We start from the raw sequence: 24,860 nt of genomic DNA, 5'->3' as shown, positions 1-24,860 counted from the left end.
ATTATTATTGTTTAATCATATTTAACGTCTATACCGAGCCCTAGGCCATGATAGACAGGATAAAAATGGGATATACATATGTACCTCGCTGATGGGTTAGGGTTTACACAAAAACTACTTTGTTTAGCTCAACCTCTGGGAGTCCGTACCATTGTCTATGTTTCCTTTGGTACCTGAGGCCGCACTCCTCTCCTCAGTGAGTTCATACCAACTAGGGTGGTTTGCAGAGGTACTGTTATCTATGTCCGCGCTAGCGCTAGTCCCTCTTGATGGTGAGTGTCGAAGGGATAGTTGAGATAGTGAAACTCTGATCCAGGAATACAAATCGCTGAATTTGATATTATCAGCAAGGTGTCCCATTGTCGGTAGACAGCAGCCGATAACCTCCAGATACGGCTCGATTGATGTCCAGACAAGGAAATCGTAGAAAACATCTTATGACCAGTATACGTGAGAAATGGCTAAAATGAGCTTGCTTTTATTCCAAGAATACTTACATGAGAAGTCCAAGGACTCGTGGTCATACGTAAAATATCCCACGGTGCGACCAATACCTGCGACGACGACACTGCACCGACGATATTAGAAAGAATGGAAGAGAAGATGCCTTATAGACTTACAAGATTGCGGTGGCTAGAACAAAAACACCGGCCAGTTTTCGCCGCAATGGCATTTGGATTCGCAACACAAGTGGTATTGGAAGGATCACAATGGCGAAGTCGCTGAGGACATTCAATAGAGCCACCCAAGCGTACCATGTCTAAAATGGATCAAATTAGATAATACCCTCACCAAAAAAAAAAAAAAACATTGAATTAGGGCCATTACGCACCATGTAATCTGGAATGCAGTCTCCCATTTGCGCCGGTGTTGTTCCCCAGTTGGAAGATATCGGCCAACATTGGAAAACACTCATCCAGAAAGTTGTCAGCCACCAAAGAAAGACATATATGGTTATGATCCAAAACGTAATTTCGAAACTCCGGCTCGCGAAGAAAATCCGCCGCAGGAATATCATCAAAGATGCCTTGATTATCGGCATCGCCGTAGCGTGTAAGAGCTGCAGAGCATAAAAAATCTAGCCATAGTTTGTCAAACCTTTGTTAACAACGTGCATTTGTTTGCTGATGCTTACTTTTCCATATCCAAGCAGCAACCATGCTTCGGGCCAACCAGCCAGAGGCCCCGACTCGATGTAGATTTCGTGGTTCCCAAACCTGTATTTCGCAGCTCCGATAATTGTGCAAACACATATACTAAGCGCCAGTATCTAAACGACAATGTGTGAGTCAAACTGACTATTTCAAAGCTACCGCACCCAACGTACCAATCCGAGAATAATAAGATAGTCATCGATAGTCACTCTTGCCTTTCGTTTTCTCTTGCATAGAAATCGTAAAGCGACGGCGGCAATAGCAAGAAAACCCAACACACTACTGATGATTATGAGATTGGCCGACCGAAGAAACATGGTTCCAGCTGCAGACTGTTGTCACTATTTTGGTGCAACTTTGGCGCCCACAATTATAGTTTCGAGGGTGACAAGACTAGAGAACCAGCCTATGTTGGCGTTGGCGCTTGCAGTAAGAGCCATATATTGACTGCCCAAGAGGTTATGAGTCCCGGCCGTGATTATTATTGCTCTAACCTGGAAAAAAATTGACCGTGAGACACAATGAGTTCGTCTCTCAAAAAAGGCATGGAAAATACACCGCAAACCGTGATGGTCAACCACGACACCCAAAGATGGTCCGTTAAAAGAACAAAGAGTCCTAAAAGAGAAGAACTAAATTGAGAGCATCCTGTGCCTTACCCGTTTATTCATGCATACATGTACCTAGGACAGGGATTACCCTGCACCTAATATACGAATAGTGTTATACCCCGAGTTGTATTGTACTATATATGGCGGAAAAACTCACCGTAAATTACGCCCCAGCAAAAAGAAAGAAAGAGGGGCAAAAGACAGACCATTACTTACAGGCGCTCCTTCACTCTCTATATTCCCAATTCCGTACGAGATAACGTTTCTACCACTACTGATTTTACAATTCTTAGTCAAAAAGAGACTGTCGTTTACAATGAAAAACACGAAATATTCAAAGTTAGAGTGTGCGGAAGAGAATACGTATAGTGCTCCTACAAGAGTCTCTCGGTTTTTTTCAGCGTTCCGCCTTAATGCTCTACCTCTCATACGCCATAGCCTTTTGTGCAGGAGTCCTTTTAGCATTAAGAGCAATTTCTGTACACAAGAAGCTTGATCAACAAGGAATCAAGTTACTGGTTTAGTTTTAGGGCTTAAAGTATTACCATTACAATAATTTACTGATATTTCTTGAGCAGAGAATCATGGAGATGTGAAGGTGCAATTTCAATATGACAGTGTCTACCCAGGCCCTCCTACTAACGAGAGCGAATATGCCTGGCTTGATCTTCTACCAGGTCAATACTCTGCTTTTATTTTCCTTTGAGATAGAGCTAACACTCTAATAGACGGGCTTGGTGCTGTTCAGCATGATAAACTGAACGATGAGATTGTTACAATTTCCGTATTTCACCAGCTACACTGTCTAGTATGTATAACTTTTTGTTATCGTTATGATTATTATGAAATTAACTGTTGAAAAGATGGCCTTACGACATGCCATATACAACGACTGGGACGAACATGACCACACAAGAGAGACGCCACACCACTATCAACACTGTTTGGAATACCTCAGACAATCAATTATGTACAATGGAGACACAAATATCGAGAAACGCGTTGTTTTAGAAAGCGGAGAGAAATTCACACCAGGTTGGGATGTCAAGCGCTGCCGTGATTATGAGCAGATACGCAGTTGGACGCAGGAATGGAGAGCATTTGATGGGAAGATCCCAAACCAGAAGAAGGAAATTCATGATCCAAATGTTCTTCGTGGACGAGTTATAAAGTATTAAAAATTTTTTTCGCTTCTTGTGTTTGTTGCCAAAGACTATTTCGTCAGCCATTATTTCGAGAAAAGTGCTTAGATACACAAGTACAACTCTAAGATATTCAAGTCAATCATATTCTTCTCGGAAAAAAAACCCCTCTTAAATAACCATATGCATGGTCAGTTTGGCACTGTCTCTGGTAGTCTAAGCATGTAGCGAAACCGATAATTTCCGTATCCTTTGTCATCGCTGTCTGCTTTTGGGGCCCATTTTCGCAAATCAACATCAAGGTATTGAACAGTCTCAAAGCCATGTTTGCGGTAGATAGGGTAGCCATATGGAGAAGCCTGTAAAAACACAGGCAGGCCAACCTCATCTGCTAATTTGTTTCCATACTGAACTAGCGCATTCCCCATCCCTCTGCGCTGAAAGACTGGGTCTGTAAAGAGTGCTTTATAGGTAATATGGCGACGTGCCCGTGTCCAGTGATTTAACCATTTATCGGTATCTTGCTGCACAAAAACCGGCAAACCTGGCGGAAAGTCAAAGTCGCTGCCTTGTAGGGTATGTCTATTCAAAGCGGCAGCATCTTCTTTCTCGGATTGCTCTCTGTCGCGTTGTTTGATCTCCTCAACGGTCGGTGTGTTCCATGACGCCCATGCGGCGATTTGGCCAGTCTCTCTGTCAACGGCTTTGATGTGCTTCCACGTTGGTGTGCCGACCTGGCCTTCTAGCATTTCAGTAACGCGTTTGTTGAATTCATCCGGCTCGTCAAAATAGAGCTTGAAGGCGTTGTCGGGGAGACAGGTCACAACATGGATTTGAGAAAGGCGTGGAATGTCCTCGCGCACTGCAGGGAGAAGATCGAAGGAGGATTTCTGGTCCATGCTTGCTAGTCTGGTCTACCCAGCAGCATCCAGATGTCTTTGAATCTTTGACAGTCTGCGACAGAATATGAAGTAGAATATGAAGTCCAGGGCGGGGTGTTGGTGAGGTCTCGGAGGACATTCAAACACAATTCATTAATACGTACAACAAATAATACACAGGGAATAATAATTACGGGCCCCGCCAGATCAGCAACGAGGCACTAACGTCATGCAGGGCGTGTCGCTGCTAAGGGAACAAAGAAAACCATGGTCGCCGCCAATCATTTATTAACCGCCGCAGGGTGACCCATTGAATGTGGTAGGGATGCCAGAATCCAAATACGCATCTAGCAGATAGATCCAAAGGACAGCGTTACATTGCATGACATGGGCTATTGTGCTGAGATAGGATTGTGATTTACCCAATGTTAGTTGGCATTCAAGATAATTGCCAAGACTGAAAGGTGCATCCAACCTGTCGCGCTATGATCTCAATATCAGCTCACCTCAGATGGGACGGAAACTTCGCTCTTGAATTTGTCACTGATATAAGCCAATAAAGCCAATGTGCCTCGAGATGGACCAGAGACCGGCAAATTCGATAACAGAACTTGGCATGCGTGAATTTCACAGAGAAGACCAAATCAGATATTGATAAACCACCTACGTCCATGGACAATGAAGGGAAAGTGAGCGATGAAGAGAAAGTGACGTGGCCAGAACTTCTTATGCTATGCATACCTATAGCCTTGATTTAATTTCTAGTCGGTCCAATTATTGGTGGAGCTATAACAACTAGCTCGCTGACCTGGAGATGGTTGAATCCTGTCCTAATTATCTGATTTTGCTCTGGGACTAACTTTTATATAGGTGCTTCTACTTGAATCCTATTGTATCCGCGGCTGTAATCGGCCCCGTGATCACTCTGTGGAGAAAGAGGCTGACAGAAATGCCCAAACACAAAAAACACGCAAAGAAAATTTCAACCCTATATCAGAGTCTTGCAAATATTGATTATATCGGTATAGTCGTATTTTTCTGGAGCAGTCACTTCCCTATTACTAGGACTACAATACGGTGGATCGGTATACTCCTGGTCAGATGGTCGTACCATCGCGTGTCTAGTCATTGGAATTGCTCTATCGCTGAGCTTTATGCTGGTTGAATGGTGGAAAGGAGACTATGCGACAGTGCCTCCAAAAGTTATAAAGGATCGAGTGGTGATTCTTTCATCCGTATTCACGGCAACATTAGATGGGGCTTATTTCGTCGTAACTTACCAAGTATGTACGCTCCTCTCCCAGTGCAGTAATACTAGCAGTTGTACTTACATATGAAAGGTCCCGATCTGGTTTCAAGTCATCGAAGACCTCTCAGCGAGCAACTCTGGTTACCATATCATTTTACTCTTAGCATGTTGCGTGATGGGTGCAATGGCTGGCACGACACTCACTGGGAAGCTACGCTACTACCACCCATTCATGATTCTCGGTGCAGTCCTATTGACCGTGGGGTCTGGAGTGCTGACGAGGCTACATCCCGGCTACGATTTACCTACCTGGGTCACTAGCGAAATTCTGTGCGGTGCCGGTACAGGCCTCGCCACCGCTCTTCCGCTACTGGCTGTACAGGACGTTCTACCGCCTTCAGAAGTGTCGATGGGGTACGCCGTTGTCTTGTCAGTGGGTTACTTGGGATCGTCAATCGCACTGGCTATATCACAGGCTATCTTTGTGAGCCAACTGAAACTCGATCTAGATCAAAAGCTTCCCCAGATAGATCCAGATATTATTGTGCACGCTGGTGCGACTGATTTGCGCAGTGTTATACCTCCAGATTTGTATCAGGAGACGGTGGAAATTTACAACATTGCGTTGAATAAGGGGTGGTACGTCTCTGTGGCGTTGGCAGGCATTTCAGTTCTCCTTGCACTGTGCTTTCCGTGGAAGAAAATGGATATGAAGGATAAGAAACGTGATGATGTGGAACCAAGTGAATAATCTTCTATTACTTTTTTAATACGATGAAATTTCAGAGTCTCTCCATCTAAGGAAGTACAAGTTATACCATCAATATTACTACTCTTTTATCATTTTCAATGTTGTTGTTACGCTTTTCTTTGCCCATGACCGGTTGTATGTTTTGCGAATTGATCCATCAATATGTGGCATATCTGCAAATTATACAACATTGAATTCCTTCACTAAAAAAACCAGCCTCATGTCTTTGTAGAGGAAATAATTACATCTCTATATAGCTCGTCGGGGTATATCATCACACTGTTGTTTTACAATCTTGAGTGTTTTGTAGATAGTACTCAATTATCATCGCATTCAATTACTAGCCATATTTGTCATAAACGTCGTCGTACTTTTATTGTTCTCCTAAAAAATTCCACCAGTGATTCTCTGGGCTATCTTACCTTCCTGAGAATAGTGCAAGCTATCGACCATAGTTACTTACATTCTACCGACAGGTTACGAACGTCTGACAGTCTCTCTACCAGCCATAAAAGTACACCAAACTATACGGCTTTGTTTTCTGTGACCGCTATCTTGCTTGTGGCGATAGCGGAGAAGTTCTAATAAGTTTGAATGTAAGCCTCTCTAAGAAGATTATTTTCAAGGGGTGGGTCGTTAAGCATGCAGCAATAAAAGAGTGTAATAGCCTAGTAGATGATCGCAAATCTCATAATTCTTTCCATATTAGATGTCTATTGCTTTTTGAGAGTTTTATAGGCTATATATAGAATGTTGTAATACCTTTAAGAGGAAGCATTATTAATTGTACATGTAGATTTCAAAAATATATAGTTGACAAAAAAGTAAGACTCTTACCTTTTATAGATTAAAAGATAGTCTAATATTAACAAAGACTTGGTATTCTTATTCTTTTTATTATAAAATATTTCTTTTAATATTAAATTTAATATAATAAAACAAGTTAATATTACTAGTTATTATATGATGAGCTGCAGTAGATCATTCGTGCTCGTGCGTGTGGGCTGATTGGTGGGATGGACCTTGCATCGTGTGTAACCAAGAATTGGTAACACGAAGTTAAAAAGGCGTGTGCGTGCCGCTCAGAGTGGATACAAGAAGATACATCAAATAGAGTGAAGAAATTACGCTGTTTTTCCGGGGTTTTGAAATTGGCACTGGCGTACGAAGACTCACTCATTGGTAGTGCAGCTTTTTAGTGCAAATGCGGGGGACTAAATCACGATTTGCTTGTGGAAAAAATGCTTGAAAGTAGCCAAGACTTGGGATTCGCCTTAAGGTTAACGTCTCACAGCGCGCGGTCTTTCCTTGTTGCTGCGCGTCGGAAAGTGGCTCACTGGTCACAGCGTCACAGTAACTGCCGATCCTATCGGCAAAAGGGAAATGAAGTCAAAACTGGAGGCACGATGTTGAGGGTGAGATCCGCGTCAGGCCGATGGTGATATGCCATGGGCGTTCAAGAGGTCGACGGGGAGAAAGGCAGAACGATTGGCTAGGCGTGGAAAAATCACAAATAGAGGAAAAGAGTGGACTGCAGTTGGAAGGTCGCGGCGGTGGGCGAGGGTGATGGGTGGGTGGCCTAGGCTAGCCTGGTCTGTGTGTGTGCTGCAGCCTGCAAGGGTACATCACGTTGAGCTCAGACACAAAGTAGGCAAGGTACCTCTTCCATCGGCGGTCCCCGAGTCAGGGATGAAATGAAAGCTGCCAGTTCTCAGTATGTTCTGTACTGAGTACCGTATGTTATGAATGCTGCAGTACGGAGACTGAAAGATCCACTAGGCTGCTCCCTGTGTGACGGCTATCAAGTCTGGAGCAACCTGAGGCCAAAAGAGGAAATGAACGACTGGGAGTATGGACGACATCACCTCATGAAGCCGTTGCTGATCTGGTGGCTCGAAGGTGTCGATCCATCGGGATATCAGACGGAGTACTCGGTGTATGACGGAGCGCATTGGTCTCCATTGTACCCCGTATAATCGCCACTGATCGATGGAAGCGCAGTCGATCGCAATTGCACAAATGAGGCTATCGCCTTGTCTGATCAGTCGTCATGGAGCGATGATCAACTGACGGGCAAGGAGGATGGCCCATGCTTCCGAGCCAAAGACGGATGATCTCCAAGCCCAACCAGAGGATTGGGTTGATCGAGACCGGATGGAATAATAAAGAAGGTGGATTCGTCCATTTCCCTGGAGAAAATCCGATCCGAGCCGCTTGAGAAAAAAAAAGAAAAAGCAATGACATGGTCTGCAAAGGCCTGTTACGGTTGGTACTCTAGCACTGGGGCGATCGCAAGACAGACAGGAGCAGGCGACGACAGGGCGCGGAAATGACTAGCGAGTGGATTTCCGATCGCTGCAGGACCACAGAGTCCCGTGCCTGTCGAGGGATGGAGAGACATCACCAACCAGGAGGATCGCTGGCAAATAGTTGGGAAGCTATGGCCACAGGAGCTTAAAACAAGGAGAAATCTCGATCTCGTCCGAAAGCTATTCCTGGTAACCGGAACAGAGAGGGAAAAAGAAAAAAGAAAAGAAAAGCAAAAGGAAAGGAAAGGCGCTTAGCTGAGTCTCGTGATTGGAGAGAGCAGGCCACATCACATCCAGAAATCCAGATCCCTGGAGAGTGCACTCTGGAAACGGCGTAGTTGGGATGAGGGGTGGATCCATGGCAGGAGGCTCGTGTGTGAGCTGTGAAGCCGACATGGCGGTCGGTCTCGTGACTTCCCCTTTTTTGTGTTCTTCCTGAAGGCATCTGACAAGAGTCCGAAGACTCGGCGCGTGGCTGCTCAGTCACAGTGTTGGGGCGTTGGAATTGGCGTCTGTCAAAGCGTGGTCGGTCGAATTGGCAACGGAGGAAGTTGTTGGGAGACGAGATACAGACGATCGCGAGCCCGAGCCGTACGGGCGTACGGTAATGTTCCTGCCTGGGCTTGGCGACTCGGGCAGGTATTATTACCCGATACGGGACGGTGCACTGCAGGGGAGCATGACAAATTCGTAAAAATTCAGATGGCCGTGCTGACACTAACAGACTGACACTGACAGGTACCAGTCGCAGTGGCACTTGCCCAGTCTGGCAATGCGCTGGTTAGTACTTGGGAGTAGTGTAGGGCCTAGGGGTCGATCGTGGAGGGGTGAAGCATGTGGCAGTGGCCGTAGCCCAAGGGGGCCAACGCGCGAGGCCTCCAGCAGTGTGCTTTCACTATGGCATATGCTGACCTCCCGATCTGCTGGCATGGCACTAATCACATTAGCAGCAAAGCCAAGCGGGATCGACGCTGATCTGAGCGACTATTGATCTTTAGCCCGGAGGGGCTTGAGGATCTGCCATTCGTCAGGTTGTGCCAAATTTCGCTCTCGCGTCTCGGGAGAGGATCAAACAGGTACGGTCGGGGACGGAGTTTTCGCTGTACAGAACATGTTTACATTCCGATGTGAAAAGTCACGAGAAGAGGTTATAGGGTATAGGGGGAAGAGCCGAGGTGGGGAGGTTTCCTTATCGCCGGGGAAGTCAGGGTCCCGTTATCGCAAAAACCACAATGGCAAAACGTCAAAAATGGGAAATAAACAGCAAAAACAGCACAAAAAAGGGCAAAAAGCGCCTCTGGGGGCTGATAGGCTGGTGGCCGGCAAGTGGGGCCCGCTAATGCAGGAACGATTCAGCCAGGACCAGACGGGAGCTGCCGGCAGCCAATCAGGGCTGGCGCCGGGGCTCCTGTCGATGTAATTGTAGACTGTATTTGTACAATCTTCAATTTAGGGTCTGGGTGATTTGAGTTCTGGACAGCGTGCTGCGGAGAACAAGCAGCCTTGCATTGTGAGTGGCTGCATAGTGCATGCATCTGCTTAGTACTGTACTCGGGGGCGAGAATACTTGATACTACAAGCCGGTTCTTAATGCTATTAGCATTGCCGTGTCTAGAGAGAGATCACTACTATCAATGTCATGGCTCAGGCTAGCAAACTCGTGGCAGCGTCACATCCAGGATCTGCCACTACTGGTGCATTACTGGTGTACAATGTACATAGGAATAGGATCCGTGCTTACTCCATCCTCCGTCCGGAGTAGGTAGTTTCTACCGTAGGGACAGAGCACTCCATATTTCCGTAGAGCAGAGCAACACAGACCAGCTGCTATAAATTATTCCTCCGTAGGGGGAAAAAAAAAAAAAAGGAAAGAAGAGATATCGGATCACTTTTCTTTTGGCATCGCTCGACCCGTTCGATTGGGTCGCGAAAAAAGGGGACGGGTGGGGCGCGCACGGCCAATCATCAGGCGCGCGGGAGCCGGGGACACAGCCAGTCAGGACCCTCCTGGCCCCACTTTTGACGCGCCCTCTTTTTTGGTATCGAATGGGCGGGCGGCAGCGGGCGAGTGCCGGCGCCCAAAGGAAGGGGCGACTTGCATATTGTGTACGAGTAATTATGCCTTGATATTATAATATACGTATATACATACACACACACACACACACACACACACACATATATATATATATATATATATATGTAATTATAAAAATTATAAAAAATTGTATATCATATATATAATACTATAATAACTACAGTCTCTTTATTTGCCCTTTTTCTCAAAAAGGCTCCATGTGCTACCACACTCTCTGCTCAAAAGGTCACACAGCACTGTACGGTAAGATACCCCGTACCGTACGTACCGTACCGTACTCCTTTCCCACGCGCCCCGCCCAGGTAACAAGCGAAAAGCCACCACTCGCGGGTGGACTGGGCCCATCACGCCAGCCTAGTCCTCCACCTCACTCTCACGCTCTTTCTCTCCTCCTTCACGTCGTCGTCGTCTTCTCCAGTCTTGTCGTCTTTCGGGTTATCCTTCTTTCTTTCCTTCTTCCGAATCCTCTTCATCGCCGTCGTCCGGGAATCGCACTTAACCGCTTGCGTCCCACTGCCACTCGTTTTTTCTTGTCTGTTGTCTGTTGTACATTGCCTTTGACCACTTTCTTTAATACTGCTGCCCTCCGCCTGACCACAAAGAGAAGAAAATCTGCCTCGCCTCTAGTCCTGTCGCTTGTCTTTCGCTCACTAATTGCCACCGTCCGTCGACTATATTATTATTATCATCATCATCATCACCATCACCATCCTTCTTCCCATTATTGTTACCATCACCCCGAGTGCCCATGAGATAAATATTCCCTGTCTCAGCTGCCCGCCCTGCAGCCCTCTCCAACCCGACTTTCCTTCCTCCTCCTCCCCTGCAATCGCAATATATTGTTGGCTGTGAAAGTACAATGAACTACATGCACCATTCATACCCGTATGGCGGCCACCCGATTGAGCTGCCGGTGGGCTGCGGTCCTCCATTAGCCCATCCTGCCATGGCCGGCTCAATGGATGGCTACCTTCTCGCTCGCAACCCCTACGATATGATGGATTACGCCCACATGCCCATCATGGACGACTACGAAGAGTACACCGAGAATCTGTCTCGACCACGCCTGACAAAAGACCAAGTCGACACTCTCGAGGCTCAGTTCCAGGCTCACCCGAAGCCTAACAGTAACACCAAGCGCCAATTGGCTGTGCAGACAAACCTCAGTCTGCCGCGAGTAGCAGTTTGTTCCCCCGACTCTCCTAATACTTGATGTTTCCATATTCTAACCACCCATTTCTCTTGCAGAACTGGTTCCAGAACAGGCGCGCCAAAGCAAAGCAGCAAAAACGCCAGGAGGAATTCGAGCGCATTCAACGAGAGGCGAGCAAGAAAGACGACCAAGGTCGACTCAAGGAGGAAAACACTTCCGACGAGGAACCCCGAGAACGGAGAACTCCGCTCCAGGAGAGAGACCAAGCGTCTACCCCCAAACAGGCGTCGACCAAAAACGATCGACACCAGTCATCAGCCCGCTCTGCTACCCGACAGAAACATAGCAAGACGGGAAGCGACGTGACCCGCGAGAAGACGTTTGCCTCCTTGCAAAGGGCTCTCAGTGCTGCTGTTGCCGCCCGAGAGCATTTTCCAGGAGACTCGGATGGAAGCACCCCTACTGGCCCAACCGAGCTCGCGCTGGATTCTGCAACCAGCAGTGTTTCCCAGAACTCCCTCAATGCAGGCCCTACAGAATGGGACAGCCGAGATTCGTCTCTCGCCTGGACCCCGTCTCAGAGCCCCGAGGAAAACTTTGGGTTTGGCAACATCAATGCCGTTCCATACTCTTCCTCGGAGGACCAACTTGCAGTACCGCACCTGGAAAATCCCCAGCCCTCCGATATGACCAGTTTCAGTAACATGAGCTCGCACGCCCAATCGTGGGCTGCTCAGATGCAGGGAAGGCTGGACAGTCTTTCAGAACTAACCAACGCCTCGGCGGACTCGATGTATGGATCCATATCATACGGCTCGTTGCAACCGCCTTCAGAACATGGAACTAGGCGCGTGTCTTCCTCCGAAGAACTCGCCGAATCTATCGGCAGTATTGGAATTAATACGCCGATTTCAAATAGAATGGACGGTCCTAACTGGCGGCGTCCCGAGAAAGAACTAGACCTTGCTGCCCGTCGAAAACGGCCTCGACCAGCTGCCATTGGGACCACCCCTCGAGTTGGCATCGCCCCTTCGCCCATGTCGTCCACCACCACCCGAGTTCCAAGCTATGGAGGAACCTCGACACATTCTCTTCGACATGCCAAGTCTTCTCACGCGCTGGGTTCGCGGTATGCTGGCGTGCGAAAGGCGTCTATTCCCCAGCGCTCACCGCTTGGCTTTGCGAGCTTTGCCGATGCTACTGCTGGGTCCGAGCCCACGCACAGGCTTCATAGTTCTGCCTCTGTAGGCAACTTGGCGCCTCCAACACCGCTTACCCCGGAAGACATGCAGCACATGCTTCCCGCAACGCCCCGCGACGGGGCATTCGACCTGGGATCTCAGCGGCTCCCCGATGGGCACATGTTCCCAACCACCCAGTCTCAGTCAATGCAGATTAACGTCAACTCGCCGCCCGAGACTCCGTTGAACCTGGACATGTTCTCGGCCGTTCAATACCAAGGCCTCGCGCCACCCATCTCAGCCCCAGCTCAATATGCCACCTTTGCCGAATACTCACCAATCTCGAATGGGCCGCTCAGTGGCGTGAGCTGGGCGGTTTCAACGCCAGACACGTCTGTGTTCCCGGTTAATCTCCACGCTTCGCAGGCGCCACCGTACGTCTATGAGAATGACGGCGACGAGAGCAACTCGGAGATCAAGTGGGCTCTGGGTGAAGACGGTACTCTGTTTGGGTCCGGCAAAGATTCAGAGACACCACCGGTCACAATGGCAGTTGGCGACGACATGAGCATGACACAATTTCATATCCAGGAGTTCCCCGAGCAACAAGAAGCGCATCGGTCTGTGGCTCAACAGATGCCATCTCAGAAACCGAAAAACTACACGTTCTCCAACCAAACTCCAAGCAACTTCAATTCTCCGACACCTTTTACTGGTAATTTTTAATAATATTGATCGACGATGTACACTCATTCACTATATTTCTTCTTCTTCTTGACCTTTTTTCTTTGCTGTTACTGTTGACTGAACGGAGGTGCATATACATTACTATTCACAAGACTCATCACGTGTTTCATACGAGCTCTCTCACATATTTTGCGTTCATCTTACATTTTTCTTTTTTTGGGGGATGATTTGCCTGGATATTTATGTCTGTCTGTTTTGATTTTCCTTTTTGGACATACCCTTTTTATGGCGGACCCGGACAATCAGGGTTGGGGCTATTGTCACGTCTTTTACTTATCTCTTTCCCTTGCAAATACGTTTGGTGGATGCGTGTCATCCGATGACTGTCTAGATCGACCCGGACAGGCAGCCTTAACTAATAATATACGAACCCGATGTATTATCTATTATATCTATCTTGGTTTTATTAATAAATACGGTAATTAATGTTTTTGTTTTCCCGGGGCGCAAGTGGGGCGCGTAAACCACGTGGGGGACTTGGTTGGTCAAACCTAGATTAAGATTAATTACCGTGACCGCATTGTAACGCTGACTTTGACAGCCGTCAATTTTGAATTTCTCCTGAACTTTTTTTTTCCATTACCTTTCAAACACACACTCTACAGATAGAAATTGAATATCATGTCCCGTCTCCAGACTGTCGCTCTGGCCCTGTGCGTGTCTGCGTGGGCAGCAGCAGCAGCCAATGACAACGCGGGCCGGGCTGCTCCACAACCTTATGTGAACTACTCTGCTGTGACTGGCTACTTTCTTCAAGACGCGCCCGACACAGACCCGACCACTTTTGACTACGTACGTACAAAAAAAAAAACTTGCACATTGATTGATTAAAATTTAACTAACAAAAACACACGCAAAAGACGGCGGTCAATTTCGGCCTTATCAACCGCACATACCAGGCTGATACGCCGTGGTCAATTGCCAAGTTGACGCAATGGGAGCGGTTCCACCGCGAAGTCGAGCGTCTCAACCTGGAGGGGATCTGGGATGGGGTTGAGTACAAGGTGCTGTTTATGGGACGGCATGGCGAAGGGTGGCATAACGCTGCCGAGACGTATTACGGGACTCCTGCTTGGAATGTAATACTTTCCCCTTTTTTTCCCCCCTCCTTTCCCTTATAAAATCCCGAAAATGGTGGAAAACTGATAGCCCAAAAAATTAGTGCTACTGGGCTGAACTAAACGGCAACGACACGGCCAGCTGGTCCGATGCACGCCTCACCACCAACGGCATCGCACAAGCCCAAGTCGCGCATGACTTTTGGCAGTCTCGTCTAGCTGTGCAGCGCATCCACGCGCCAGACGCGTACTTTGTGAGCCCGTTGACGCGCTGCCTGCAGACTTTCAACACGACCTTCCACGAGCTTCTGGGTAGCAAAACCCCACTGATCCTCGAGAGTCTGCGTGAGGGTATCTCAATCCATACGTGCGATCACCGCGCAAACAAATCGGCTATCCACGCTGCCTGGCCCGAGTACCGTCTCGAGTCTGGCTTCGCCGAGTGCGACGAGTTGTGGAACGGCGTCACGGCCGAGAGCAGCTCGAGCCAAGACGCGCGCTCGCTGCACGCGCTCAACCAGATTTGGAGTACCGTTGATTCCTCTTCTCTTTTCGCCAGAGAGACGAACCTGTTTGTGTCGATTACCAGTCACTCTGGTGAGATTTCGTCGATTTTGCGCGTTCTGGGCCATCGTGAGTTTAGTCTGAGTACGGGTGCGGTTATCCCCGTTTTGGTCAGGTCGGAAATTGCAAAACGGCCAACTACTACGGTCCAGCCGTGGGAGACCAGCGCGCATTGTACGGTGCCGCCGGTCTCGTCGGCGACGGCGGGTTGTGTGTGTCCGTCGGCCTCGCCGGTGACTACGCCTTTGGTTGAGACGGGGACTTGTCAATAGAGTCTGTCTACTTCAAGTAGCCAGCCATTATATAGTATTGAAGCAGCCATTATAGTATACAAGTACAATCGTTGCGATGCTCATGGCCAATCATCAAATCAATTTCACTCGTAGATCGGTCGTAATACGAACGACAACTCGGACTAACAAAAAAAAAAAGAAGAGAGAGAAAACAGAAATAAATAAAAACAATCAAACAATAATAATATGCACAAGAAGTAAACAAGAGTGGTGTTATATAGACAACTTGGAAACACTCGAAACATGATAGCATGTCGAACCGTATCGCCAACCCTTCTATGCAAGATGCCTCCGTTCTCATGCGTCTGCCTGTACCGAGCCCGAGCACTCAAAACAAAACGACCAGATCAAGGCAAATTACCATTAGTGATTACCAACCACGAGACCAAATCAGGGGTATATAGAAAAATAAAAACTCAACGTAGCTGAAACTTGATGCGGGTCCGGAAACTAAGATAAAAACGAAGAAGAAGAAAAAAGTCAACAGACTAATAGCCAGACCACCCGCCTAGAGGACTTCCTGACTGGCCTTGCTGTTGTTGACCGGGCTGCATGTGCCCGCCAGCCGGAGATGGCCAGCCGGGCATGCCGACACCTGCACCCATGTTCATGCCCATGCCCGCTGCTTGCCCTGGCATAAACTGTTGACCGGGGTTCTGAGATGGCGCATACATGGCTCGAGGGTTGGGGACATTGGTGAAAGCAACGCCACCCTGGTACCCCATAGAGGGCATACCACCCTGTGCCACCTGTTGAGGCATTTGCAGACCTTGCGGCATTGCCTGTGCAGGCCGAGCCTGGTTATGCGGAGACTGTGACGGATGTGGTTGTTGGCCATGGGGCAAAGGAGATGGGCTTTGCTGTGGTAATTGCCCGGCGTACTGTGGCATTCCCATGTGCGGAGAGGCTGCCATGGGAGACTGCTGTGGCTGTGGAGGAGGGTGTCCCCACATCTGCTGCGCCTGGTTCTGGTAGCCATAGGTAGAGGCTTGCGAGGAGGCAGCCGACGAGAGCGCTGGGTTGGATGCTCGAGAATGCAATGCATCCGGCCGCATGCCCTGCGCAGCATTAGAGTGTGGGGACTGAGCTACATGAGACCCAGCCTGTGCTTGTGGAGCATAACCGCCCTGTGATGGGGCCATCATGGCAGCTTGCTGGCCGAGCACACCGCGATGCTGCGGATGATGCACTTGACTCATCATGCCAGCTGACGAAGCCATCTGGGGCGACTGCATAGGCTGAGAAACAGGAGCAGCGACCTCACCATGTCCCATCTGCGGTGACGAGGTTGGGACTTCGCGTGGGGTGGTGTAGAATTCATCCAACCCTTTCTGCCGGAAGGCTCGCTGCGAGTTGAGAACTTTGTTGAACTCTGCCGTATGCGTCGCTTGGTTGCTGATCTCGGCCGCCGTGCTGGTTTGAGATCGGTCTTGGTAGACTTGCCCGGTCAACTCCTGTCTCGGACGGGGCATGGAGCTGTACTCGCGAAGTCGTGGGTCTTCTGTAGTAGGCGCCAAGTGTATCATAGGCAGCGGCGCCAATGTCGCTGATTGACTGATGCCCGGAGGTAGGTGCGGCATGCCTTCAATTGCAGTGCTGTAGACAATATCGCCATGACCGAGTCCGGGAAGGGAACCTGCATTGGCCGCGGCTTCAGCGGCGGCGGCATCGCGCGCCTTTGCGGCCCCTGGCCGTTTCTCGCCGGCAAGGTCCTCTTCAGTAAAGCCCTGTTTGATTGCCTTGCTCTCCCAATAATCGTCGCGAACGCGCCGGCCGTTCATGATCACGCGGCTGCCGAACTGGCGGAACATGGATCGCGCGGTAACGATGGCTATCTGACGGGATCGGTAGGAGTAGGGTAAGATGTCTTGCTGAATCAGGTCGTCTTTCTCGAGCTGGCTGGCAATAATCTTATGCAGCGATCTGTTCTTGTTGAATAGCAGGTATGAATCGCGGTATCCGAGCACACGAGCGCATTCAGTTGCTAGCATGAAGAGCTTTTCGCCGCGACCAGGAACGCGGAAAGTGCGGCACCGGTACTCGCGCGTGTCTTGCAGATAGCCCAACTGATCGACTTTCTTTTCGCCAGCATCATCCCACTCTTTGGGGAGGTATTCATCTTGGCCTTCGTTCAGCGTGTCGGTGGTATGATCGCGTACCGTCGGCAAAGCTTTGACCAAGGTTTTTGTCGGCGTAGTTTTCGAGGGCGGCGATGCTTGGGGCGGAGAGATGGGGTTTTGGGTTGGGAGATTGTGTGGCTGCATCCGGGGGGTCTGGATCTGACCTTGGGCGGTTGGGACTTGGTGGTTAGGTATATACGTTCCATGAGAGGCGGCAGTATTGGGCGCACGAGGAGTCTTTGGCGGTCGGCCGCGTTTTCGACGGTTTTGTTCATCTGCAGACATTGGTTTTGTCAGTTGGGCGTCTTGCAAAAAGTTAAGATGCTAGATTCACATACCGTCATCGTGATCACCTTCTGGGCCACCGTCGGCGTACTGATCGGGAGACCGACTTCGTTTGATTCCGCGGGGACTGGTGTTAGCTGACGCAACAGCGCCGCCATGGAGAGTCGCTACCGAGCAGGATATTAGTAAGAAAAGGCGAGAGAGAAAAAAGCGAAAAAAAACAGAAACGCGTTTTTGCAAAGGACTCGAGAACATTGAAAAAAGGGTTTATTTGCAAGTAATATCGCGCAGGTTCAAAAGCGCAATAGGCCGCAAAGGCAAAGACGATGGAGGACGACAACAAGGTGAATCAAGATGAAAACGTACTGGTCGAGTTGAGGGCAGCTGGGTTGATGGTGCCAGAGCCATCTATGATCTCGGCGCCAATGCCATTGAGCGGCGCGGACACAGATTGCGATGCGCTGTACATGGCGAGTTTGCTGTGGATTGGTTGGAGATGGGGTTTTTGACGAGGGCCGCGCAGACCGTAGGCTCGCGTTCAGCGACGCGGTTGGAAGCGGACGGACAAAGGCGGCGCGTGACAAGGCGACGACAGCCAGTCAGCAGGAGGTATGCTGGGCACTCGGAGGACGGACGGCAAAGCAAAACCCCGCAAGAGCTGGCAGAGCAAGGAGCAGCTGGGGTGGCATGCAGGCTGATGGGATGGGCGAGCGAAGGGGGAGGCAAGACACGAACGACGATAGCTGGCGCGGTTGCGTTAGCCTTCCAAAGAGGGGGGGGGGCGTGGCGCAGGCGTGGCGCAGGAGCCGAGAGCCGCACCGCCACACAGGGAGGCTGGAGCTGGAGTCACGGGATCGGGCCGGGTCGGGTCAAGGCAGGTCAGGTCAGGCCAGGCCAGGCCAGGTTCAGGCCAGTCGGGTCGGGGCGCGGGCGCAAATCGCCTGGAGAGTGGCAGCACAGACGCAGCGCGTGTGCGGGTAGTAGAATTAAGCTTGGTGCTTGTTGCTTGGTGCTGGGGTTTGGGGGTTGTGAGTTGTCTTGTCTGGTGGATGCAGTGCAGGCAGATTGAGGTGGAGGACGAGTGGGGGACGGATTTGTTTTGAGGCAGGCGGAACAACAGCCGGGACGAGCAGCACAAGAGCAACAGCGGCGGCAGGAGCAGGAGCAGGAGCAGGAGCAGGAAAGAGCAAGGCTGTTCGTTCGTTCCTTCCTGGCGAGACACTGAGACAGACGGGGAAAAGGGAAGGAACGAGGGGGCACTGGGCACGGCACTGGGGGAAGGAACCACCCACGGTTTCCGTGCTTGCTTCTTGCTTCTTACTTCTCGCGACGGGAGGCGGAGCGCCACGGCCGCGTGATTGGGTAAGCCCCGGCCGATCCGGAAGGAGCGGCGACAAAGTTTGATGATAAGATGGGATAGAGTGCAAAGTATAATAATAACGAAGATGGAGGAAATGGGGGAAATGGCTGTGGTGCGCCCTCGGTCAGTGCCTCGCTGGACAAAAACCAAGAGCGGGAGACAAGAAACAGGAAACAGGGAACAAGAAAACCAGATCGCCTCCACGCGGTCGATATCGAGTACGCGTGGTTGTGAGCTTTCGCGACTTCTTCAGCCTTCAGATGCGGATGCAGTACATGGAGACTTTCCTATTCCGGGCTGGTTGCCTGGGATCGACGCCGCTAGTGCATACAATCCGAGGGTTTTTACGCTACTAAGAATAATGTCAAATCTTCAACCATGACCAACGATTGTTACATTAATTAGTATTACATGGTTTAGTAATACGGTATACATACAGCGACGTCGCAGTCGGCGCTCACATCAAGCGCCGCCCATTGGCCGATCCGGGAAAGCCTTGGCCTGTGCTGATCCGCTAGCCGCTTTTGGGGCGCGCTTTCTCTCTACATGGAACGTTATTGAGTACTACGACAGTAATAATAGTAACAGTAATAATAACATTATTATTATCATATTATGCTTATTATTATTATTATTAGCAATAACAACACTCGAGAATAGCCGTGTTTAGCATAATGAATTGACTGCTTATCAAGTAAAATACCAGCAGGCTGCAATGGGGAGAAAAAAGGCGGGGTTCATCACGAGATCTGGCGACCCCTCTGTTGTCTCACCTCCAGCCGTGCATTCCTCGGACTCTTTATAAAGACGATGACACATTTGCAAGCATAACAGTAATAGCAAGCCGCCGTATAGGCTTCAGCATTATTTCCGGTTTGGGAAGTAGCTGCTGGGATACGGGATACTTGATAGTAGTTACGAGATAGACTACTTGCGTGACACATTATTAACCGCCGCTGCAGATGTATTATGACTCAGCCCGGTCGCTCCTGCCGCTGCCGCGCCTGCCTGTTCTGCCAGCTGTGCTGTTCTGCCTCTCCCCATCTCAACTCCAACTCATCTTCCAACCTTAATCACTAGAATCCTCCGGATACACTTCCACTCTCACTAGTCGACCATCATGGCCCGTCATGGCGATCCCCTTCGCTCGCACAGTCCTACCGCGAGAATCCCCTCCAGTATGGAGACACAAGAACGGCGGATTGTCCGACAAGCACCGCCATCCCACCAATCCACGCCTCGTATGCCCTCTTGACGTCCACCCTCGTGATCGACTCATGTCGACCTTGCAGCACACTATCGCTGAATCAAGCCTGCCCGGTGGACCTTGCACTCGGCCCCCGGGCTAATCAGCATGCACTCTGCTTTTTAAGACACATTCCATTCCCCCTCCTCCAACCATGGTATCGAGCTGCTTTCCAGCCGAGACCCGCTTCCGGCGAACTTGAGCCAGCAAGATACTAGTAGTACTACTACTACTAGAAAGAATCGTATCATCTCCGCTGTCGATCCCGTAATTCAACCTGAGGAGTTGCTAACTGGTTTGTCTAGACTACTAGTACTCAACAATTAATACCCGAGAAAAAAAGGTCACAAGTGTCGGTTTCCTCATTATTTGCCAGTCAGATCTTGTCTCAATCTGACGCATTATCTTCTCCCGCTCATGACGGCTCTCGGACCTTTCCTAGACACTTTGGTACGTACTTGCCTATTAGATGTGTCAAAAACATTTAAAAAAAAAATGTGCCGGCGCTGGGGCGAGATGTGATGAGATTCGCCCCTGGCAGCTTATGCATTTACCACTTACCTGGAAGCGACAGCGCTCAAAGAAAATGTCCATATCGGAGTATTGCGACCATTCAGGACGCTCTCACAGAGCAAACCTAGCCCTTAGCATCCGGCATAAGGCTTCCAACCAACAGGGCCTTTGTAATTACGTTTTGCGACGCTATAAATGGCAACTACCCATGCACTTCAGTGTTGGAATTACTGCCTCTATCAGATGCCTCCCCCAATTTAGTGATATGTTGCTCTCCCGTCCGGCACGCGGACCCGGGAATGAGATAAGACACCTGCCTGTCCCTGGTTGGCTACCGTTAAAATGCGGAAGCCATTGTGTCGAATATTGCCTATCTCACGGGCGAAATGTGTCCAGACTGGCATAATAGAACAAAGAACCGAGCACCGCTAACTCAACTGGCCGGACGATATCTAGTTGCTCATCTGATCATTATGAATACGGTACCCGCCATGTGATTCGTCGACACGCTCTTGACAGCAATGTTGATATTCCTGGCATGCCAGAGATGGACTATAGTTTATACCTTGGAGTGAAATATTAAAAAAGTGGCGCACCAATCAAGTTGCAAAACAGCCTTGCCTTCTTTTTCTTTTTTAAGCCCTTGAGGCTTGGCTGCTTTTGTGCGACATTGACCTTTGGGCTTTTGGGGGGTGCAAGTCATGCGGCATTGTGCATGAACAATTTGAAATAGGACCAAATCTCGCCGCGGCCGCCCGTCTGTTGTTCTGATTAGAGTTTGGGCTTTGTCAGGGAACACAGGCCGGTTGATCGAGAAATGATACTTTTATACGAGTAGTTTAAACGAGACGTAGGTTACACGAGCGATACGATCAATCTTTTGTCTTTCGCTTTTTCCCATGTCCAGAGGTAAATAAATCACTTACCCTTGACTCATGGGTAAAATCTGCTGAGTAGAGGCAGAGCCTAGTGCGATACAAGAAGTATATCTCGTATTCAACGTTATTATTTGGCATGTAGAGAAACGTAGGTAGGCAAGGTATTCATATCTAGGAATGATTCAATTGATATATCATGGTAAATAATAGTTGAATGCATATCTAATCATGCAACATCAAACAATAACAATAAACGCCAGTCTATGCATCCACTTATATGTAATATATTTTTTTAAAAAAAAAAAATCGTCAATCATCACAAAGCTAGGTCATCATCATCCCAGCCCAACTGTTCATAAATAGATTTCTCAGGTGTACTTTGGACAATCTCTCGGCGAGCCACTGCTCGCTTGACCGGGGTATCAACAAGAGCTAGAGAAGAGGGTATCATCATGGGAGCCGGTAATCTGCCAGATCTGGGCGGGGTTTCGTGGATCGCGTCGTTGCTGTAAATCATGTTCGTAGACTTGCGCATGGGCACGGGGGTTGATATTTCGTGGTCTTGGTCATCGATTGACTGTGTTGCTACTGCTGGCGTAGTTGTAGGTGCTGGCGGGAGAGTAGGGACTTTGAAAAGCGTCCTCGAGTATTGTGTAGTGTTTGGTGTCATATCGCCCATGCTACCCAGCGGGTCTGATAGTTTGGAAGTTCCTCGAGATGGAGTCTCGTCTATCGCGTTGACCTCGCGTCTATTATCCACAGACCTCGATACTGTAGAGCGCACGGCACTTGACTGAGGAACCAAAGAGATGTCGCTACCTAGTGCCGGAGATGTCCCCAGGTCTTTCCCGCTAGAGCGGCGCGATAGTCCTCGCGGAGGCGCAAGAAGGGCTGTCGCGTTGTTGTTGACGTCCCTTTTCCTCGACGCTTTCGGCGTGGCCATGACCTGCACGCCTTGTCCGTACGGGTTGCGAACAGGGTTCTTTGGTTTTCGTGCGCTTGTCGTCGTCGTTCGCTTCTCGGCTTGGTCGGCAAGTTCGTTTGCGACGAGTTCGCGGTTGGGTTTCCGCAATGCGCTGATGGCGGCATCCAGCTCCTTCTTTTGCTCCATCAGCATGCCCATTTTCTTGATTTTGGTTTCGTGTTGTTTGGCGACGGCGTTGAGGTCGATTTCTCGTTTGTCGACCCGTCGAGCTGCCTGGATACCGCCGCGGACGCTGTTACCCAGTGACGGTAGCGACGGCTCCAGTGACTCGGCTTTGGTTTCTTGCAGTGCAGGAGTCGTGCTGGACCGCATTAGCGATGGGTGCCGCGTTCGCTGAGACGCGGCGGCTTGTTCGTCGGTCAGTACTCTCTGTAGCGTCCGGCGTGGTGGCTTTAGTGCCTGTGTTCGTTTATCGGTTGCTTCGGTCTGTCGTGTTTTGGAGGAAGAGTTTTTGGACTCTGGAGTCGGGCGTGAGGGAGATCGCTCAGTGGCGCCGCCTAGCTTTTTCTTGATAGCCTTGCATTGCTCCGGTAGACGCGAAGCATAGAATGGAATAATGACCTCGTTGCAGAAATCCCGTAGAGCGTCGCTTTCAATTTTTTTCCCGGACAGATGATTGTCGGCCGTGTCTCCGATGGATTCGGCCATTACACTCTCTGCTGCGCTTACAGCGTGCCAGATACACAGTCGATCCAGCAGGAGCTCAAGAAGCACATTCAAGTCTTCTCCCTTTTTGGTCCGTTTCGCCCCGGAGGTGTTTTCATCCGTTGCGTTGGCATCCTGGCTTGTTGTATTCTTCAGGAAAATAGCTTCCAGAATAAGCAGGATCTGAAGCTGCGTCTCCCGGAGCCGCAATTCAGACACATGTCGTTTGATTTCTTCCTCCTTGGTCAGCTCTGCTTGCTGTCCTCCTCGTTCTGCCAGCTGCCGAGATCTCCAGCACTTTTTGATAAACTCGTCCTCTCCCGGGTACAGCCCGTTTTTGCCCAGTTTCTTCTTTCTATTCTTGCGTTTCTTCGGGCGTTCGTCCTCCGAGAGCACGAGGACTATATTTTGAAGAATCGTAGGCAGGCCCTCTCGGTACTTTGTATCCATCTTTTTTACGGGAAGAATAGACTCTTTGTAAAAGGCCAAAAGATCGGAAGAGCCACTGCCTTCCGGAGTTGAATTTTGAAATGTATTGCGGCTTCTGGTCAAGGGCCCTTTGGCAAAGTATGCAACCGAGGTCTACACAACGTAGTTAGATAAAAAAAATCCCTGCGATGCTTAAATCTTGATGACAAACCTTGGAGATATAAAGCGCCTCTAGATACTGCAACCTCAAGTTGTCTAGGATAGCTTCAGCAGAAGGCGCTACTTCACCCTCGGGAAATTGCAGGGGAACATTGTCTTCTGGTGGCGCGTGAACATATGCTTGTAACTCGGAAACAAACAAATGATCATCCGCCGGCTGTGCAGGTTCCTGGCTCTGCACATTCGCATGACTAGTGGTATTTGCAAACGAGACAACGACATCCAGCTTCGTCTTCTTCAAGAATGCACCGTGGTTGTCGTCGCCAGGATCTTGCACCTTTGCCGCCTCCCTCCAGTCTGCAGCTCCTTTCGCCGGACGTGCAACCGAGTTCCAAAACCGAGATCTCTTCGCGGTAACTCGAACTTCGCCCTCATCTATATGAGACTGTAGCTTTGTCAGCGCATATATGCGCTTCTTGATCTGTTCGACCACGTAAAGCGCGCCGCTCGAAGCAAGCCGGACCGCCAACACGAGCGGTTCTTCGCTACCAGCACCAGAAAAGAAGTGCTCCAGAAGCTCATTGTTGCTAATAAATATATTCCCCGACTGTACCGCCGTCGTTGAGTCGAGCCATGTAAAGGGCAATTCGGAGCGTGGGAGGAGCTCGATTGGTGCTAGGTTGAACTCGTTGTCCGATAGCGACGACGCATGGCCCTTTTTGCCCTCTTAGTTGAGAAAGAAAGCAAAACAGCTGACAGCGGAATAACAAACCTTGATGGATATTATTGTATCCGCCGGCTCATCAACGTCAACCTGGGAGATTTTGCGTTTTCTGGGCTGCGCGGGGATGCCATGGATTGCATTCAGTGAGGTCAGACTCGTCGATTCGAGAACGCCTGAAAACCCCCGTGAAGCCATTTAACGCGACATCAGATGGGGCATTGTGAGCTTGCGCGGCGTGGGAAATAAAAGCATTCACTTGTAATGGGCTTGTCGGCGTGGTGTGTGTGTGTGTGTGTGTGTATGCGTCAGTCAGTGTCGTTTCCCG

The 24,860-nt window shown here is 49.5% G+C and overlaps 6 protein-coding genes across 6 annotated transcripts; 2 read left to right on the top strand and 4 right to left on the bottom strand.

Moving 5' to 3' along the window:
• Positions 1-123: 123 nt before the first annotated feature.
• On the bottom strand, positions 124-1,471 carry TRUGW13939_03113 (uncharacterized protein; the record flags this gene model as incomplete). The annotated part of the gene is made up of 6 exons (XM_035486298.1): positions 124-434; positions 498-568; positions 621-760; positions 833-1,078; positions 1,136-1,270; positions 1,328-1,471. The coding sequence occupies 6 exons, from the start codon at positions 1,469-1,471 to the stop codon at positions 124-126; spliced, it is 1,047 nt and encodes a 348-aa protein (XP_035342191.1).
• A 1,627-nt stretch (positions 1,472-3,098) lies between these two features.
• Positions 3,099-3,806, bottom strand: TRUGW13939_03111 (uncharacterized protein; the record flags this gene model as incomplete). The annotated part of the gene is made up of 1 exon (XM_035486297.1): positions 3,099-3,806. The coding sequence occupies one exon, from the start codon at positions 3,804-3,806 to the stop codon at positions 3,099-3,101; it is 708 nt and encodes a 235-aa protein (XP_035342190.1).
• Positions 3,807-4,737: 931 nt separating this feature from the next.
• On the top strand, positions 4,738-5,788 carry TRUGW13939_03110 (uncharacterized protein; the record flags this gene model as incomplete). Its single annotated transcript, XM_035486296.1, has 3 exons — positions 4,738-4,810; positions 4,890-5,071; positions 5,129-5,788. 3 exons carry the CDS (start codon positions 4,738-4,740, stop codon positions 5,786-5,788), a joined length of 915 nt encoding a protein of 304 aa, XP_035342189.1.
• Positions 5,789-11,054: 5,266 nt separating this feature from the next.
• Positions 11,055-15,170, top strand: TRUGW13939_03109 (uncharacterized protein; the record flags this gene model as incomplete). Its single annotated transcript, XM_035486295.1, has 5 exons — positions 11,055-11,378; positions 11,444-13,244; positions 13,950-14,068; positions 14,137-14,355; positions 14,439-15,170. The coding sequence occupies 5 exons, from the start codon at positions 11,055-11,057 to the stop codon at positions 15,168-15,170; spliced, it is 3,195 nt and encodes a 1,064-aa protein (XP_035342188.1).
• A 509-nt stretch (positions 15,171-15,679) lies between these two features.
• TRUGW13939_03108 (uncharacterized protein) lies at positions 15,680-18,065 on the bottom strand (the record flags this gene model as incomplete). Its single annotated transcript, XM_035486294.1, has 3 exons — positions 15,680-17,586; positions 17,650-17,763; positions 17,963-18,065. 3 exons carry the CDS (start codon positions 18,063-18,065, stop codon positions 15,680-15,682), a joined length of 2,124 nt encoding a protein of 707 aa, XP_035342187.1.
• A 3,844-nt stretch (positions 18,066-21,909) lies between these two features.
• On the bottom strand, positions 21,910-24,730 carry TRUGW13939_03107 (uncharacterized protein; the record flags this gene model as incomplete). Its single annotated transcript, XM_035486293.1, has 3 exons — positions 21,910-23,805; positions 23,864-24,526; positions 24,584-24,730. The coding sequence occupies 3 exons, from the start codon at positions 24,728-24,730 to the stop codon at positions 21,910-21,912; spliced, it is 2,706 nt and encodes a 901-aa protein (XP_035342186.1).
• Positions 24,731-24,860: the final 130 nt, after the last annotated feature.

This window comes from Talaromyces rugulosus, chromosome II (genome assembly GCF_013368755.1).
Source record: "Talaromyces rugulosus chromosome II, complete sequence".
Lineage (NCBI taxonomy): Eukaryota > Fungi > Ascomycota > Eurotiomycetes > Eurotiales > Trichocomaceae > Talaromyces > Talaromyces rugulosus.
Note: the sequence above shows the minus strand (reverse complement) of the source record. Positions and strands in the feature narration are given on the sequence as shown.